Source organism: Hippoglossus hippoglossus, chromosome 12 (genome assembly GCF_009819705.1).
Source record: "Hippoglossus hippoglossus isolate fHipHip1 chromosome 12, fHipHip1.pri, whole genome shotgun sequence".
Lineage (NCBI taxonomy): Eukaryota > Metazoa > Chordata > Actinopteri > Pleuronectiformes > Pleuronectidae > Hippoglossus > Hippoglossus hippoglossus.
Window position 1 is genome coordinate 16,703,117 of NC_047162.1, and position 15,497 is coordinate 16,718,613.

At 42.4% G+C, this 15,497-nt stretch overlaps 1 protein-coding gene and 2 long non-coding RNA genes across 4 annotated transcripts in view; 2 read left to right on the forward strand and 1 right to left on the reverse strand.

The window, feature by feature from the left end:
- The window catches only part of LOC117771742, a 46,192-nt gene extending 34,751 nt beyond the window's left edge, over positions 1-11,441 (forward strand). For both annotated transcript variants that reach the window (XR_004615635.1, XR_004615636.1), the window contains 2 exons: positions 6,208-6,441; positions 11,306-11,441. This is a non-coding gene — a long non-coding RNA (uncharacterized LOC117771742). The remainder of the gene's footprint in view (positions 1-6,207; positions 6,442-11,305) is intronic.
- Positions 4,765-11,626, reverse strand: gtf3c4 (general transcription factor IIIC, polypeptide 4). The gene is made up of 5 exons (XM_034602460.1): positions 11,300-11,626; positions 7,849-9,585; positions 6,925-7,055; positions 6,369-6,457; positions 4,765-5,009 (listed from the first exon to the last, which is right to left on the reverse strand). The coding sequence occupies exons 1-5, from the start codon at positions 11,624-11,626 to the stop codon at positions 4,945-4,947; spliced, it is 2,349 nt and encodes a 782-aa protein (XP_034458351.1). The 3' UTR covers positions 4,765-4,944.
- Positions 11,627-15,206: 3,580 nt separating this feature from the next.
- LOC117771743 overlaps positions 15,207-15,497 on the forward strand; it is a 37,633-nt gene continuing 37,342 nt past the window's right edge. The window contains exon 1 of the long non-coding RNA XR_004615637.1: positions 15,207-15,327. This is a non-coding gene — a long non-coding RNA (uncharacterized LOC117771743). The remainder of the gene's footprint in view (positions 15,328-15,497) is intronic.

Here is a 15,497-nt window from a genome sequence, read left to right on the forward strand (position 1 = left end):
AATGAAACAATACTCAGTCATTAATGGGTAAAAAAATATAAACAGTAAAAGTCCTATTAAAAAGTACATTCACCTCAGATGTAGAGGCAGAAACATCTCCCACAGTGAAAATACTAAACAACGAGCTCAGTCTCCTCCCACGTCTGAAAGAGAGGATGTTGTGCTAAATGTCAGAAAAGGTTAAACCAGCACACACACACACACACACACACACACACACACACACACACACAATGCAGCCCCTCCACTTAATTACAGCAGAACAAGAGGAGACAGGGAGCATGTTGAGAATGAGCTTAATTAATGTAGCAGTAAAAAGTGGCCCTCCCTCTCCATGTCCATTCTGCTGCTCAGTATTAGTTCCACTTCAGTGCTCTCAAAGCCACGAACAAATAGTGACTCTAATGATGGACATGCAACCCCCCCACCCTCCTATCCTCCTCAGCTGGTCTCGGGTCACTGCCCTCCCTCAGCTCGCTCTCTCTCTCTCCTCACCCAGCTCCCCCGGGGGGGACAGCAGAGAGCGGGGGAGTCAACCAGTTAGACAACCATGTTCACCCCATCAGTTCAGAGCGAGGGGAAGACAACCCTGCATACTGACTTCATTAGTGCTGACAAGTTTGGGGGGGATGTGGTTCACTTTAGAAGACTTTAGAAACAGAGGAGGGGGAAGTGGAGGCAGGCGGCAGCGGCAGACATGGATCGTTACCGTGCCGCAGTTTCTACACCGGCAGATATTCTGACCTGAACTTCACAGACGGTCGTGTTTACATCAGAGCTGGAGGACGATGTGTGTCCTGTCTGGATGCTTCTCCAATTTATGAGTTCATTAAGCTTTGTAAGTTGCTTTAAATCACATCATTAAACTGAGAACGGCTGCAACAACTAAAAATATCTAAATAAACACAGAAGTGTAAACAATCCCTGGTTCTCAAACTGAGGGGTGAGGCCCCCTGGGGGGACATGGAGCTACTGCAAGGGGGGGTCACGGATGACCAAGGCAAAAATAGTTGAATGAAAATGATTTATGAAGGAAGAAATAAACAGTATTGTTCTTTATTTTGCTGAAAGTAACTTTTTATCTGTTTCTATCATTGTCAATGATGGGGGTGTGGCATAGTCAAACAAATAAATTTTATATTTTATATTGTACCTTGTGTAACTTATATTGTGACATAATGACATGAGGCAGATTACTGGTCACCAAGAAAGATTCAATATATGAAGATTTTCATGAAAGGTCAAACAGAATGCTATCGTTACAAAACATAAGCAATATAAATAAAATGTCTACTGAAGTATCTATGGTACTTCTGTCATGCAGTCCTATATAATTGATATCTAATTAATGGAGAAAACTGTAGAATGGATGAAATATTCCAACACAAATCCTGTGTGTTTACCATAAAGTGCTCTGGCTCCTGAGTACAACTAGAAATACTGATCAGTGAATATGTACCTTCATAAACTTCTCTTTTCTCAGAGATGTGAACGAATCAACAGGAGACTCGTGAAATCCCAAACAATGTTTTCCAGGTGACGCAGTCGCTCGTCGGAGGCAGCGAAGCAGCTGCCACCTCTCACTGTGTAAATTGAAATATGCTGAAGCAACAAAACGAATCGATACTCTTGAGAGAATACGGTGGGACAACTCGTGTTCAAAATCCAGTCTAAACAAAACAAAAGGAACATCACATGAAATTAAGGTGTGAAAAGGTGCCATGAATGTTTCATGCCATCCAGCCACTGACATAAAGGATATAAATATTGTATGCAAAGAGAAAAATCCCCCGTTTGAAGTGTTGAGAGCAAAGACAGTGGGAGAGAGAGAGAGAGAGAGGGAGGGGAAGCAGGTAATTACCAGTGGAGATGCTCTTTGACGGATTATTATATTAAAGCAGGAGGAGGATCAACCAAACACAGCTAACCTCTGTAACAGTGCTGGTCTCCACCTATCAGTGACAGGAACATTACAACCTGAGGAGCCACTTCCACTTGACAAACATACACACACTGTGCACCGAATCCCCAGGCTCCGACAGAGAGAGAGGGAGAGAGAGAGAGAGAGAGGGGAGGCTGCAGCCGAGAAGGCACCAAACTCTGTAAACCCTCCACAGCCAGAGCTCAGGAACAGCCCTCAGTTTACATCCTCACAATTCTCTGTATCAACTTTTCAATTAAGCATTTTTTAATAGAGGATTTAACTTTGACAAAAGCAGGGTTACGTTACAGTTCTGCTGTGTTTGGCTCCATCAGGAGAATCCATGGTGTCGGAGCCAAAGTTAATATTTACCCTGGATTTGTAATTGTTAGTTTATTAGGCTGCAGGTTTTAGTTTCCAGGGTGTGGTTTTTCTTTTCTTTTTAACCTTTTCAATTTGTTTGATGACAGGAGTAGAGCTCCGATATTTTCTGTTGACTCTGACGTTTTGCTTTAAATTGAAGTATTAATTAAAACCACAAAACACATCTCAGTGAGGAACCTGCTTCACGGCATCTGTTTCTTTTCATGGACAACAGCTGCTGCAGGTGTTTTTCTTTAAACTTTAAACTAATCTCCGAAAAAGCTTTAATATGACCTGAGATTAAATATCTCCTACAAAAGACATGAGTTTGAAATTGTGTCTCTTCATTAAATAACAATGAAACCACTGCCAAACCAAAATTTGGGGGTTTCTTCAGAGGAATAAAGTCAATTATTATTTTGGTTAATAATACACAAAGGAAAACAATATTCTTGTAATTTGACCAAAACAGTCAAGGTCCATTTATTTATTGATAATGATAATAATCTTTATTTGTATAACATGTTTCTTAATGTCACATATTGCTTCACAGAAGGATATAACAACAGTAAAATGTAATTACTGTATTAGGTTATTAGCTTTTTTTTATTAGGTCAGAAAATACACATACTCCACCCACACATATTTTCTGAGGAAGAACATGAACATTTGATTAAAAGCTCTGGAAAAAAGCTATTAAGTTGACTTTTATTTAGGTTTATAGTGTTATTGATGCAGATTTTTATTATTGGATTATTTATTGGTTATTATCATTATTGTACTCTGGGCAAATGTCACTCGTGTGAGGGTGAAAGACAGTTACAGCGGTTGAATGGGACTCGTGAGTAGTTCTTTAAAAACACAGTTTAAATATATATCTGTGTCTGATGCTGATTTCTTAACTCTTATGAAATATATGGATGTTTGTGTGCTAATTATGAGTCTGTATCACACACTGCTCACAGCTGATCTAAACCTCACTGTTATTGTACTAATGTTTGATTTGGACGTCGTTAACGTGAAGGCCTCCGGAATATCAGGAGCAGTTTGAAGTTAATGAGGATCCAATAAAAATAAACAAAAAGATATTAACTCCACTTAAGATATTTGAGTCCCTGATTATTAAAAGCTACACTTCCTGCAGCGATGCTCCTAAAAACTAATTACTACAAAACTACCGCTAATTTCACACATCTCAGGGCCTCTGGCAGCCGCGGCCGTGATAATGTGATAAAGGATTCACTTTCTAGTAAAATGGGAGATGCCCCTTTCTTCCACAGCTGGACAGAAGCTTCGCTGAGTCTCGGTCCAATAAATGCCACCACTGAGCTGAGAAATGTGGGGGTTTAGAAAAATAAAATCAAAAAGGTCCCCTTTCATGAGATCCTGAGGGTTCGGAAGCATGAGCTGCCTCCTCTCTCCTCGCCCCGGGGCAGGCTATCATCTCCAGTGACACCAGAGGGAGGGCAGACCCCACCCCACCTCTGCCGGATCCGGGGATGTAAGGGATGAGACGCGGCGGTGAACAGAGGAGGCTCTGCTGCCGGCCCAGTCTCTCAGGTCCAGCTTCCTCTTTGATCACCGGCCGCCGACCTCCGTGTCTCCAGAACAAGGAGCCGGGGCCGAGGGGATGGGGAGGGTCGGGGAAACGTGCCGCCGAGCCTGTATCCCCCCTCCCCACGGCCCTTGTTCCCTCCAAATATGAAAAAAGGGTTAATTGTATTTAACAATATGCTCTCTAACACCCCCCAATTGGAATTAGAATCACATCTGGCACCATGTTCTGTCCCTCATTACTGCTGAATCTCATTACGACGCGCTCCCCGGGGAGGGACCGCGCCGGGTTTTTAAGCACACTTTTCGCTTTCTTCCTGCTTCTTGCTCATCTCATCTGCCTCGCCGCTCCTTCTCTTCTGCGTTTACATTAGCGGAAGTCCTCATCTGAGAGAATGACTGAGCACCACCACCCTACTCCTCCTCCCCCCTCTTCCCAGAGCTTGGAAATTGTTTTACAGTGCCAATTAAAGTAGGTATGTTGAGTTTTCTTTTTTCTTTTTTTCAGAGTATGTATTATTCAGAGTGTATTATTTGTTGCACTCAAAAAGGGAAGAAAAAACTCACTAAAATAGGACTAGCAGAGTAAGTTCCACTTCCTTGCAATAAAAACTACACCAAAGGTTTGGAAATATAGTCAACAGAAGGAAATGAGCGAGCTTATTTATGGTGCCCTGAAGTCCTACTGAATAATAAAAACCTCCACATATAACCACATTTTAAACTTTGTTTCTTTGCACCCTTGTGCAAACACTGCGTCTGACTGGGAATTAATTTTAGAGCGAGGAAAAATAAAGAAATCTGTAAAGTTTGACTCCAAACTGTTTTACCTCAGTAAAATATTAATTTAAAACTGCGGCATGGGGGGAAACAGCTTCTCTGCGCACTTTGTAGGCTGCACTCGAGAGGAAATGCGAGTCTGAACGTGTAATCAAAGCCTTTTATTTGCACTTTTAAGATACCAAAAATAAAGTAATAAAAAGGTGAACAAAACACATGAAATAAAAAACTGTTGCAGTGATGTGTGACAAAATTGGACCCCGCGTGAGAGCGGGGAGCTGTGAAGGTCACGGGGAAGCCCTGAGGTTCTTGCGGTGGTTTTGGCTCTAGATCATCGGCGAGTCGCAGAGCGTGCAGGGCGCCTGCAGGATCTTCTTGATCCACTCCGGATCTGTGGGCAGAGAAAACGTGATTCACAATATGAAATGATTAAAGACTCTCCGGCTGCACTTTGTCATGTAAATGTGACGACAAGTTTACACGTTGGTCTCATTTGATTCGGTGCCGGAGTCGCTTTTCCATGAAAGTTAAAAGACTTGGGAACAATTTCATAAAACTTCCAACACCAGACATGTCAGGACGGACGGAAGGTTAAAAGGTTCATTACATATATTAAATTAATTAAATGCCTTTTAACAAGTACTTAAGATTAGTGTAATAAATTCACCTAAATGTTTGCAATAGACTTAAATAAAGCTTAAGTTAGTTGACCAATGATATTTTGCACAAAGAAAATAATATAAATAAAAGTGCTGTCAGACATTAGAAGTCGACGGCAGAGTACACTGATAAATGATGATGAGAAAATGATGAGAGCGAACGATCCTCGTGCTCATTAATTTACCTTGAATCTAAAACTGGGTATGAAAGGTGTCTTTGACAGGAAACAATTATTACTGTCAAACACATCCTGCTTCTCTTCTAGTCTACTGATCTATTAACCGAGACAAAGCCTCAGTAAACATATTAAATACAGTAAAACCGTCTGACGTGTTTCAAAAACCAAACACAGAGGATCACAATCAGCTCGTGAGATGTTTTTAGACGGAAGCTGCGATGATGGCAATTTTGACAGATGCCAAAACTGCACAGAGCCGTCAGCCTTCAGCCCGGATCGGTTGGAATGACCAGGAGAGTCGTGCCTCAGGCGTTAAGCCAACTCTGATAAAGACCTGGGATGCATGATGCAGCCGGATGAAGCCAAACCTCACACCCTGTGTTCTCTCCCAACTGTCATCAGTTCAGGAGACAACGCTGGACGTACACCTGCTCTTTGAGGGGGATTTTTAAGCGCCATAGAAAACCATGATTCCCTGAAAAATCACGAATAATCAAAACAATTAATGGATCTGAAATCGCACTCAGTTTAATTAATAATTGTGAAATACGAGTTCTGCAAGAAATCAAAATAAAAGAGACAAAAAGTCTCACAAATTATTCCTGCACCAGTGCTCATTATTTGAGGCAATGATGAGACAGAAGCTGCACACGTTTCTGTCTTCAACCCAGAAAGTGAGATAAGACCTTTATTTTAAAATAATAAATACTAAAGAAACCCTCTCATTTGAATAATGCTTCATGTTTTTCAGAGTTACGTTTTCAACTCCAACTTGGAAATCCAAAGTGTGGAGTTGTGATCTGAGCGGCAGGCTGGGATGAGGGCCGACGCTGAAGGTGACAGGAGGAGACGGCTGATGGAGAGTGTGACTGTGAGACGGAGGTGGAGGGAGATGGAAAAAGTGGCGCTTACCCTCAGGCTTTGGCAGTCTGGCGATGCTATCCAGCAGGAGGCAACGTCTGAACGTCAGCGTCTGGCAGGCCTGGTATGACAACACACACCTGGAGGAGACCGAGAGAACGGCATTAAGAGAGCGGGCTGGCAGGGACAGACACACACACACACACACACACACACACACACACACACACACACAGGCTCACACACACAAACACAAAAGTAGAGCAGAGGCAGCGCCGAGGTGCAACTGAAGGGGCACAGATTTCCCTCCACGTGCCCACCGGAGGCACCGCATCCCAGCCAGCGAGGAAGGAAGGAGAAATGTTTGACAGATAATATTTATGAGACGATGAGAGTGGTGCATGGGTAAATATCAAGAGGTGGGAGGCTTGATTACTGCTCTGTGAAGACAAATAAACCGTCAAAGATTCAATTCACACCCCGACTGTCTGGCGTCTGAACCGATGCGGCACCTGCACTTTCTGTGAGGCTGAAGAAGATTTAGTGGATTAGATTTAAATTTAGGAGTTGTTAAAAAAATAAGAAAAATCAAGAATAGTCTTCGTACCTGAGCCACATGTGACCGTTTTCACAGATCGCTTGTTTGTGGTCGGTGAAGGGAAGCACGGCCTGACACAGGCTGCAGTGCTCCGGGAACGTCTGCTTGTTAATCTTTTTCTTCATGTGGCCAATCAGGATCTGAGAGGGACAATTAACACACACAGACAGAGAGTGGTAAGAATAATAATATTAAGAATGAAAAAATTATTTATTTTCAGCTGATTAACTTGTCAATTAACTTCATCTTCAGGTGATGACACGTGATATTCACTGATGAAACACGTACAAATGACGTTAAAGGTCAAATTTGTTACCTCCGCCAAGGAATCTACTAAACCGATTTCCGTGATATTTTGTGGAGGGGTGAAGCACAACCCAAGGAAGAACCCATTCAAATTAGGAGTTTCGAGATTATTATTTGTTTCACTGTATTCAACATTGCGAGATAGGGCGTTGTCCTTGCTGGAGGGTACACGCTCTCTTAGTGCTCTTCTAGTTTGAATATGACCTGACCTAATGACAGTGATCCAGGGAAGGACAAACTACAAACTGGTGACAGGGTTTTGGAGGATGTGTTGAAACAAGTCTTACTGGTGGCGGCTTCAACTCAAAACTTACACGACTTAAAAGATCTGATGTTAATCTAAAGCCGATCTTTTGGTTAATCAATAAACTAAAATTCCTTTAGTGTGGATTAACAGGAAAGGTCACAAGTCACAGATTTCGCACATGAAAAATAAATTATAGAGGAAACACTGTAAATGCAAACTTTAACGCTGTATTACCATTTCTTAGCTGAACCGGATTGACACTGTGCAGCTTCCACTTTGAGCATGTACGTAACAACACTGTAATCAGGTCAAGTGAAAACAAAGGGAATCTGACCAGGACGTTCATGGTGAGTGATGATCAGTGGGTCACTAGGTTTTACCTCTGAATTTCTGTCGTTAGTGTCTTTGGCGAGGTACTCCACCAGGCCACAGGTGGGTATACTGGTGTTCTGAGCGATCCAGGTGTTGAGGTACACCACCCCCAGCACCTTCTTCATGTTCTCTCTCATCAGGTGACTCTCTACAGAGTTAACCCAAGCCTGCACCTCCGCCATCTGCTCCTCGCGATTCTCCTCCTTCTCCGGCTTCCCTCCGACAGAATCGCCTTCCTCTAGCACACAATCTTCTTCGTCCTCCCCATCCTCCTCGTCTGCGTCCCTTATAAACACTTTGCTTCCCACTTGGCTGGGTTTCCAGCGATGATCTGTCGGAGGTGACTGCAGAGACTGGTAAAGTATACGAACCAAAAAGAGCTTAAAACGCCACAAATAGGGCGAGTCTACTTCCTGGATCCTTTGGTCAAGCTCTTCCTGCAGTGCTGAAGGGATGCACTTGTTTTTCAGAATTTGCCACCTCACGATGTCAAGCAGGTCAGCCAGTTTGTACAAGTTCTGTACGGGAGACTTTAGCAGCAGTGCTGCTGCACTTTCTGGCGTTTTCAGGGTCAAAAAGTGAACCTGGTAGGTCCTGGTGATTGGATGGTGGCTGTCCACCATACCTTGTGTGCTGACCATAGCAATATACGCTCCATTGTGGCTTACCGCAATCCCATGTATCCGCCGCCCTGTCAGGTTTTCGAGTCGCATCATGTCGTCTTGTTTGAAAATCAAAGTATTCTCAGTAAATGTAGGTGTCAGCTTTTTTATACACCCGTCTATGGAGCATGAATACACTGCAACGCCATGTTGACTGACCGCTAGCGAGACCACGGGGAGCGAGTGAAGCCCCACCACGTGAGAGTTGTGCACATTAAGTCCGGCTGGTGAAATCATGAGCAGACACCAAAAGACGTAACATCCCCGTGAGGCGACGATGAGGCTGCAGCTGCATTTATGGATCGGGTGGATCATCTGGACGCATTTGATGTTTTCCACAGCTATCTCGTCGCAGTCCTTCCAGAGGATGACAGGGTGTCGCAGGGTGAAGTAGCCCTTCACTCCCGTCAGGCTGACCGGCATGATCTTAACTGGTCCCACCTCACTGCCGATGATCAGGCCGCTCATCCGGCGATCTGAGTTTTCATACTCCCACCACGCCAAGTTACTGGGTCGAATCACACCGGATTCGATGATGTCATAAAACATGACATCATCCCCGTTTACAAACGGCAAATCAAACTTCCACAAAACAAGGTCGCCGTTTTCCATCAAGACAGCCAGGAGGACCATCTCCAAGTCCATGCCCGTGTTGTCCGGCTGAACCTGTTTGATCGTGTAAATGCTTGACCACTCCATCCTCAGGGGCGTCTGCATACGGAAGCGCCGCTGCAGCTCCTCAAAGTCCTGCAGGTTTTCCTGCGGCGGCTCGTTGTCTTTCCTGGCGTAGCCTCGCTCCTTTAACCTCTCACTGTACCTTTTGGTGAGATTGACGAGCATGCTCCACTCGAGGCGCTTGTAGCTGTTATGAATGGTAAGTCTGTGGTCCAGCGTTAGGCACGCGAGCAAACACCGTCCATTAGAGTCACAACCTAACGGAGACCAACTGGCATACTTTATTCCCTTGTGCGCAACCACTGACGGGTTCATCACTCTGTCGGCCAGAAAAACTTGCCTCACGGTGGGGACCGGATGCGTGCTGAACTTCTCCACCATTTTTGAATGCTCTTCCGCTGTTCCCACCTAAAATGTTAACAACAAAATGAAAGAATTTAGATTTTTAAAACAAGAAGAAAGTTTGCAAGTCATTTCACTAACATCCAAACTACATAACTCGCAATATTTGCAGAGGAGTTGTTGAAAGCCAGTGCTGCTGGAAAATTATTCAGCAATGACTCCTAAGATGTAATCAAACCCTTAAACATATCCCCTTAAATCAATCGGGTTCTACTTTGTACTTTCTACCAGGCTTTATTTCAAGTCCTAGGTAAATTAAAAAACTATTATAAATTGACCCTAACAAGTGCTATATATATATATATATATATATATATATATATGTAATTTAAGATGATAATGATAATAAATGTAAAAGATGCTACAGTAAAGATCAGTTGATGATGAGCAGAAAAACAAAGCATTATTTTTAAACGAGCTTAAATCAACTAAATAACCTGATTCAGAAAAAAACTTTATTGATCCTTGACATGGCAGCGACCAGCGCAACATAATGTCGTTTGTGACACTTACTTTTGAACGCCATCGTGTGCCCCTCCCGCCTCATTAAGCCTCCTGCTCAACAAGCACTTAATCATATTTATCAATGACGGCAGAAAACCAACTTCACCCTTCTGTCACTGTGTCGAGTGGATTATTAAACTCAGCCTCCGTCCAATATTTTATCTGCCAAGTGGATTTTTTGGAAGAGGAACCTATAAACAATCATTATCACACAGTAGAGCAGCTGTGGAGGGAGAGATTTACCAGAACAAAATAGTTTTACAGTTTTCTCTTCGCATCGACATTTGTATCCAATCGCTTTTAATTATCCTTCTCGCAGTTTAGTAAATAATGAAAGTACAGAAACATCCACCGCTGCCAAACTAATAGCACACGAGTGAATACGAGCTTGGCTGTGCTCCTACGGCATGTTTACATAAGCTGTGTAACAACTGCACAAATAACAACGAGACAAAAACCCTCACAGATGTCAGTTTGTGACCACCTGTGTGTTTTGGAAACAGTCGTTATAGAAATGTATCATCACTGCTGCTGCAAACACATCCACCAATAACTTGATATAAGACAGGGGTCAGCAATTAGTTTCATCTATGGGACAGTTTTACCTTTTATTTTCCAGTTTTTACAAATTACAAAAGGTATTGACTTATAAACCTTAATAATGATAATTATTTGTATTATATTATGCAGAACTTATAGATTTGGGGCCTATTGGTCATGAAAACACTGAATTGAAGGTGTCATATTTTACTTTAACAGGTGTCGTAGTCTTTTTTTCTTAGTTTGTACTATTTAAAACATGTTTTAACATTGTTTAGTCAAATTGATTTGTCCTGTAATCAATTATTATCGATGCGTTTCAGTTTCTTTCTCATCTTCAGTAGATCACCTGTCACCTGGAGATGATTATTTCAAGTTGTTGGAGAAATCTGACAGTTTCTGTTCATTCATTCATTGAGAGTGAATCCTGAATTAGATGATAACTGAATTTGGGGATGTTGATTGATTGATTGATTGATTGATACTTTGCACATTTATTGGGGATTAGATATGAGCTGATTGGGTTGTCGTCGTCTCCAGATATAAAACATAACATCACGTGTCTTTATCTGAGGTTCATAACTGTGGTCGAGCCCAGTGTTTACTAACATGCTAACAGAAGCTAGCTTGTTTCCCCCCCCTGCTTCACTGAACACCGTGTGTTGTGTATCTTTACCCGCAGTCTGGTGGCCTCGCCGGGGACGGGGATGGAGGTCCGGTGCAGCATCAGCTCCTGTTTCCCGCTGTGGACGTCGCACACCAGCTCCATCAGCGCCAGGGAGCTGGTGGTGCACACGGCCAGGCGGTGGTCCTGCGACCAGGCGAGCGGCTGCAGCCCGCTGACCGGGGACAGGAGCGGCACCACGGGGTCCCGCTTCACCGGCGGCCCCTCCGAGCCGGACGCCAGCCCGCTCTCCGTCTCCGCCTCCACCTCCGGCTCCGTCTTGATCACAACGTCTCTGGGAAGCGACGTCCCCGAGTCTGACGGACTGACGGCCGCCATGTTGTCAGCAAGGGGGAAGTGACGTAAGTGACAGAGGGAGGAGAGGAGGGCGGGACTTCCTGTCCTCCTTTCCTCCGTGGAGATAAATAGTATATAGATTATATAATTATATATTAAAAAAACATTGTTAAGCACTTTGTAACCTTGTTTAGATAAGTGCTATACAAATAAATGTATTATTACTATTATTATTATTATTATTATTATTAGTAGTAGTATTATTATATTACTGTATATATATATATAAAATAGTAACCAAATATTATACTGTGTATATCATTTTCTTTATAATTAAATATTATATATTTAATTTTATATAAAAACATGTTACTTGTTATTTACTAATAATTAAATCAATATATATATATCATAACATTGCATCATATTTTCATATTGATACATTAGTTTTATATACAATTAGTATACTACAAGTAAATGCAAGAACATAAATGATGCACACGTTCATTTAAATGTCATGTGACAATATTTATAACCAGTCATTTTGACAATGTGATTAATGATGAGATTCTCCTTTGATGTAATAGTTTAGATGTAAATTTCACTGCTGGAAAAAAGGGACTTTACAGGGTGAAAACAACGACCTGTTAAACACACAGTGGATCAATACATTTCATTAAGACGGAACTCTGCTTTCAAAAGATGATTAATTCCACTGGATGTGGAAATTGTAATAGTCCTACAGGGAAAGTATTAATAATAATTTGTATGTTTAATTTTTTTTATTCTGTGTTTTAATTACTGTCTTTGTCTCCTTTTATAATTAAATTGCATCACATTTTTTTGTGAGCCTCCTATCAAAACTAAGAAAACAACATAGAAAGCCAAACTGTATTTCTGTTAACATGCAGTGACAATTGAATTGACCTTAACTGAATATGACAACAGCTGCAAATCAATTAATCAAAAACATTTTAACCACAAATAATAACAGCGACAAACCACGTTGAGATGTGTAAGTTTAATAATTGTTTTAAAGTCTTTGTATTACAAATTTTAAACTACATTTTTTTGTGTTTCTGAAAACAACACATTCATAATGGACAATGTGTCAGGACCTGCACATCCTTGTTTTAATTAGATTAGATTAGATCAAACTTTAATGATCTCCACAGGGAAATGAGGGTTTTGTGTGACACATTCATATAAAGAGAGCAGGTCTATGTTGAAACAGCCCTGGCACTTTAACAATAACACATTTACTGTTCTAAAAATTTAGAAAGGGTCCAAGAGAACCTGTGAGCTGACAGGCAGAGCATCAGTCATTTCTTCCGTGCAGTCACTCATCACCAAGAGAGATTGTTAATTGTCATATTCCATCGTTTAATTGTTAAAATATGAAAACTGTCCCGTCCCCAGCTGATAGCTCAGATATAAATCAGGATGCTTTATGCGATGAGTCACCAGACGCTCCTGGACAGGTCAGGGGTCAAACTGCTGCAGTCGGATGCGGAGCTGGAGCGTCTCAGGCAGGCAGTGATTTGTTACAGCCCTCAGATGAAAGCTCCGCTCACAGTAGCTGCCTGACTCTCAGCAAGATGACAGCGGGATTTCAACAGGCAGAGTTATTTGTCACAACACAAATTGTTACAAATCTGTGAGACAAATATAGAATAGCGCGCCCACCGTGTTTTAATCTCCCATTTTTCTGTCTTTTGTTTCGATAATCGAAATGAATAAATGAACGGGGACCATGGTATGTTTCATTCTTAATGAAGCGTGTAGTGAATGAATATTTCACACACCTGCTGTGTGTCTTTGGTGGGTTTTGACTGGGGACCCAATCCCATGTATGAATGTTGGATTAAACATTTATCAAATGCTGTCACAAAAACTTTATCCTCTCCTGTCAACCACACAGAAAGATGGAGGCAAGCACACACACACACAGGCCAGAGAAGCCCACAGCCATGGTTTGAACCTCAGCCTTTGGTTTCCTTATTGTGTGGTAGTGGAATTATTTAGGCTGCACTGGATTCATGTCTGAAGGTGTAGAGGTTATGTAGTGTGGGTTTATGGATATGGATGGGGTCACCTCAGGTCAATCCCCTGCATCTCTAATATCCACCTGCTGTCATGTTATTGCCTGCAGGTTCCTCCTCAGCCTCTCAGCCCCTCAGTAGACCACATCCTCTGCTGTTTGCTCGCTCCGAGTGTCAGTGGAGCCGCTTACATGTATCTTGTGAGGAAGCCCGCAGGGACGTTTTGATGCATGGTTCATCATACATGTTTTAATCATTCAGTCTCTCAGACACCTCCCAGGAGGCGGCTGCTGCAGCACATTACCGAGTACACACAATTAGTGATATAATCATGATGATGATAATGAAATGTATTTAGAGCATATCAGCTTGGTTCATTCTGTTGGGGGAGACATTAGCAGGACTGCAGCCCTGGAAACGCCTCCGCTCTCGGGCTCCTGGCGCTTCCCCTCTGGAGACTGGCAGAGCCCGGCAGGTTGCCACGTCAGAGATTAGCAGTCATAGCAGTCGACCCGGAGCTCCTTCTGCGCTGTCAACTGCGAAAGCCTCACCTGACAGGTGCTCTCAATCAGTGCTCCTCTGCCCCCCTCCCAATGCCGTCCTTGGGGTGGGAAGGGACGTGGAGGCCTCCCTTTTTATCTTTATACATCCTGACAGCCTCTAACAGGCAATTCTGTGAGAAGCATTGGGGATTCATGCACCTCCGGAGGAACACTCGGTGACAAACTATTGATATCACATCGGTGACATCAGTAGGAACCACAGCGCTGGCCTTTTATTTAGCTCCCCTCAGGGATGTTCAGTGATCTGTTAAAGGTCAAGGTGATAGGATGTCAGGATCAGAGGCAGCTCTTCAGTGCAGGAATAACGGGACATGCTGTGAACTGTTTTAACAGACTGAAGGCCAGAAGGAAACCAGGGATCAGTCATCAAAAATAACAGCAGAGGGCCAAGGGTGTCTTTGTGTGTGATTAAACATGGATTTATGTTTCTCGAAACTTCTATTTGATACCGAATTGCTGAAAAAAACCCCCCTGATATATATCTACAATGGTGAGAGAGAATAAACACAAACAGTAGCCTATTTATTCATGAAATGTTTATGCATGACCTTTGTTATAGAGGTGAAAGGCCACATACAGTGTCAACACAAAATCTGATGACATAAATTGTTTTAGACAAAAGGGAGGAACATGTAAATTGTACATATATATTTTACATCTTGGTTGTCATATGTGAACATGTGAAACTTCCCACGTGAACAACAGTTCTCCGTGAATAGGACTTTTTCCTTTGGAACCACTGAAGAAAACTGCAAACAGCAGCTATTTCTGGTAATGCACCTATAAGCTGGTTTGCTAACTGCCAATAAACACAAGAAGAAGAAGAAGAAGAAGAAGAAGAAGAAGAAGAAGAAGAAGAAGAAGAAGAAGAAGAAGAAGAAGAAGAAGAAGAAGAAGAAATAGAAATAGAAATAGAAATGGCGGGTGATTTAAACTCTGGATGCCCCGCCCCCCTGTTTCCTGTTTCACACCTGTGGAGACAAAGGAGGGAAAGAAGCTAAAAAACCTGCTGGTGTTTGTTGCAACTGTTTCTCTTCCTGTTGCTTTTTTATAAACAAGTTGTGTTCTTTCAAAACCGTCTTTAAACTCCTGGTTTCCTGTTTCCTGTGTGGGAAACATCAGCTCATACACCAGACAGGTAAGCAGCTAGCTTACCTAGCTTTATTGCTATAGAATGTGTATTGAGGGCATGTTAGCTCTGTTGAGTCACTGAATCAGTTATTTTATTTACAGCAGGTATTTTAACAGTTGGAAAAACAGGTCAACTTAATAAAAACAGTGAAGGCATCTTTATCATTATTATCAACA

Bases quoted from the DNA above. Each gene is read 5' to 3' on its own strand.
- gtf3c4 (XM_034602460.1), bottom strand. From the start codon at position 11,626: ATGGCGGCCGTCAGTCCGTCAGACTCGGGGACGTCGCTTCCCAGAGAC. The intron at 7,056-7,848 runs GTAAAACCTAGT...TGTCCCTCTCAG, and splicing joins CTAACGACAGAAATTCAGAG to ATCCTGATTGGCCACATGAA. The intron at 5,010-6,368 runs GTAAGCGCCACT...CTCTGCCCACAG, and splicing joins CAGACTGCCAAAGCCTGAGG to ATCCGGAGTGGATCAAGAAG.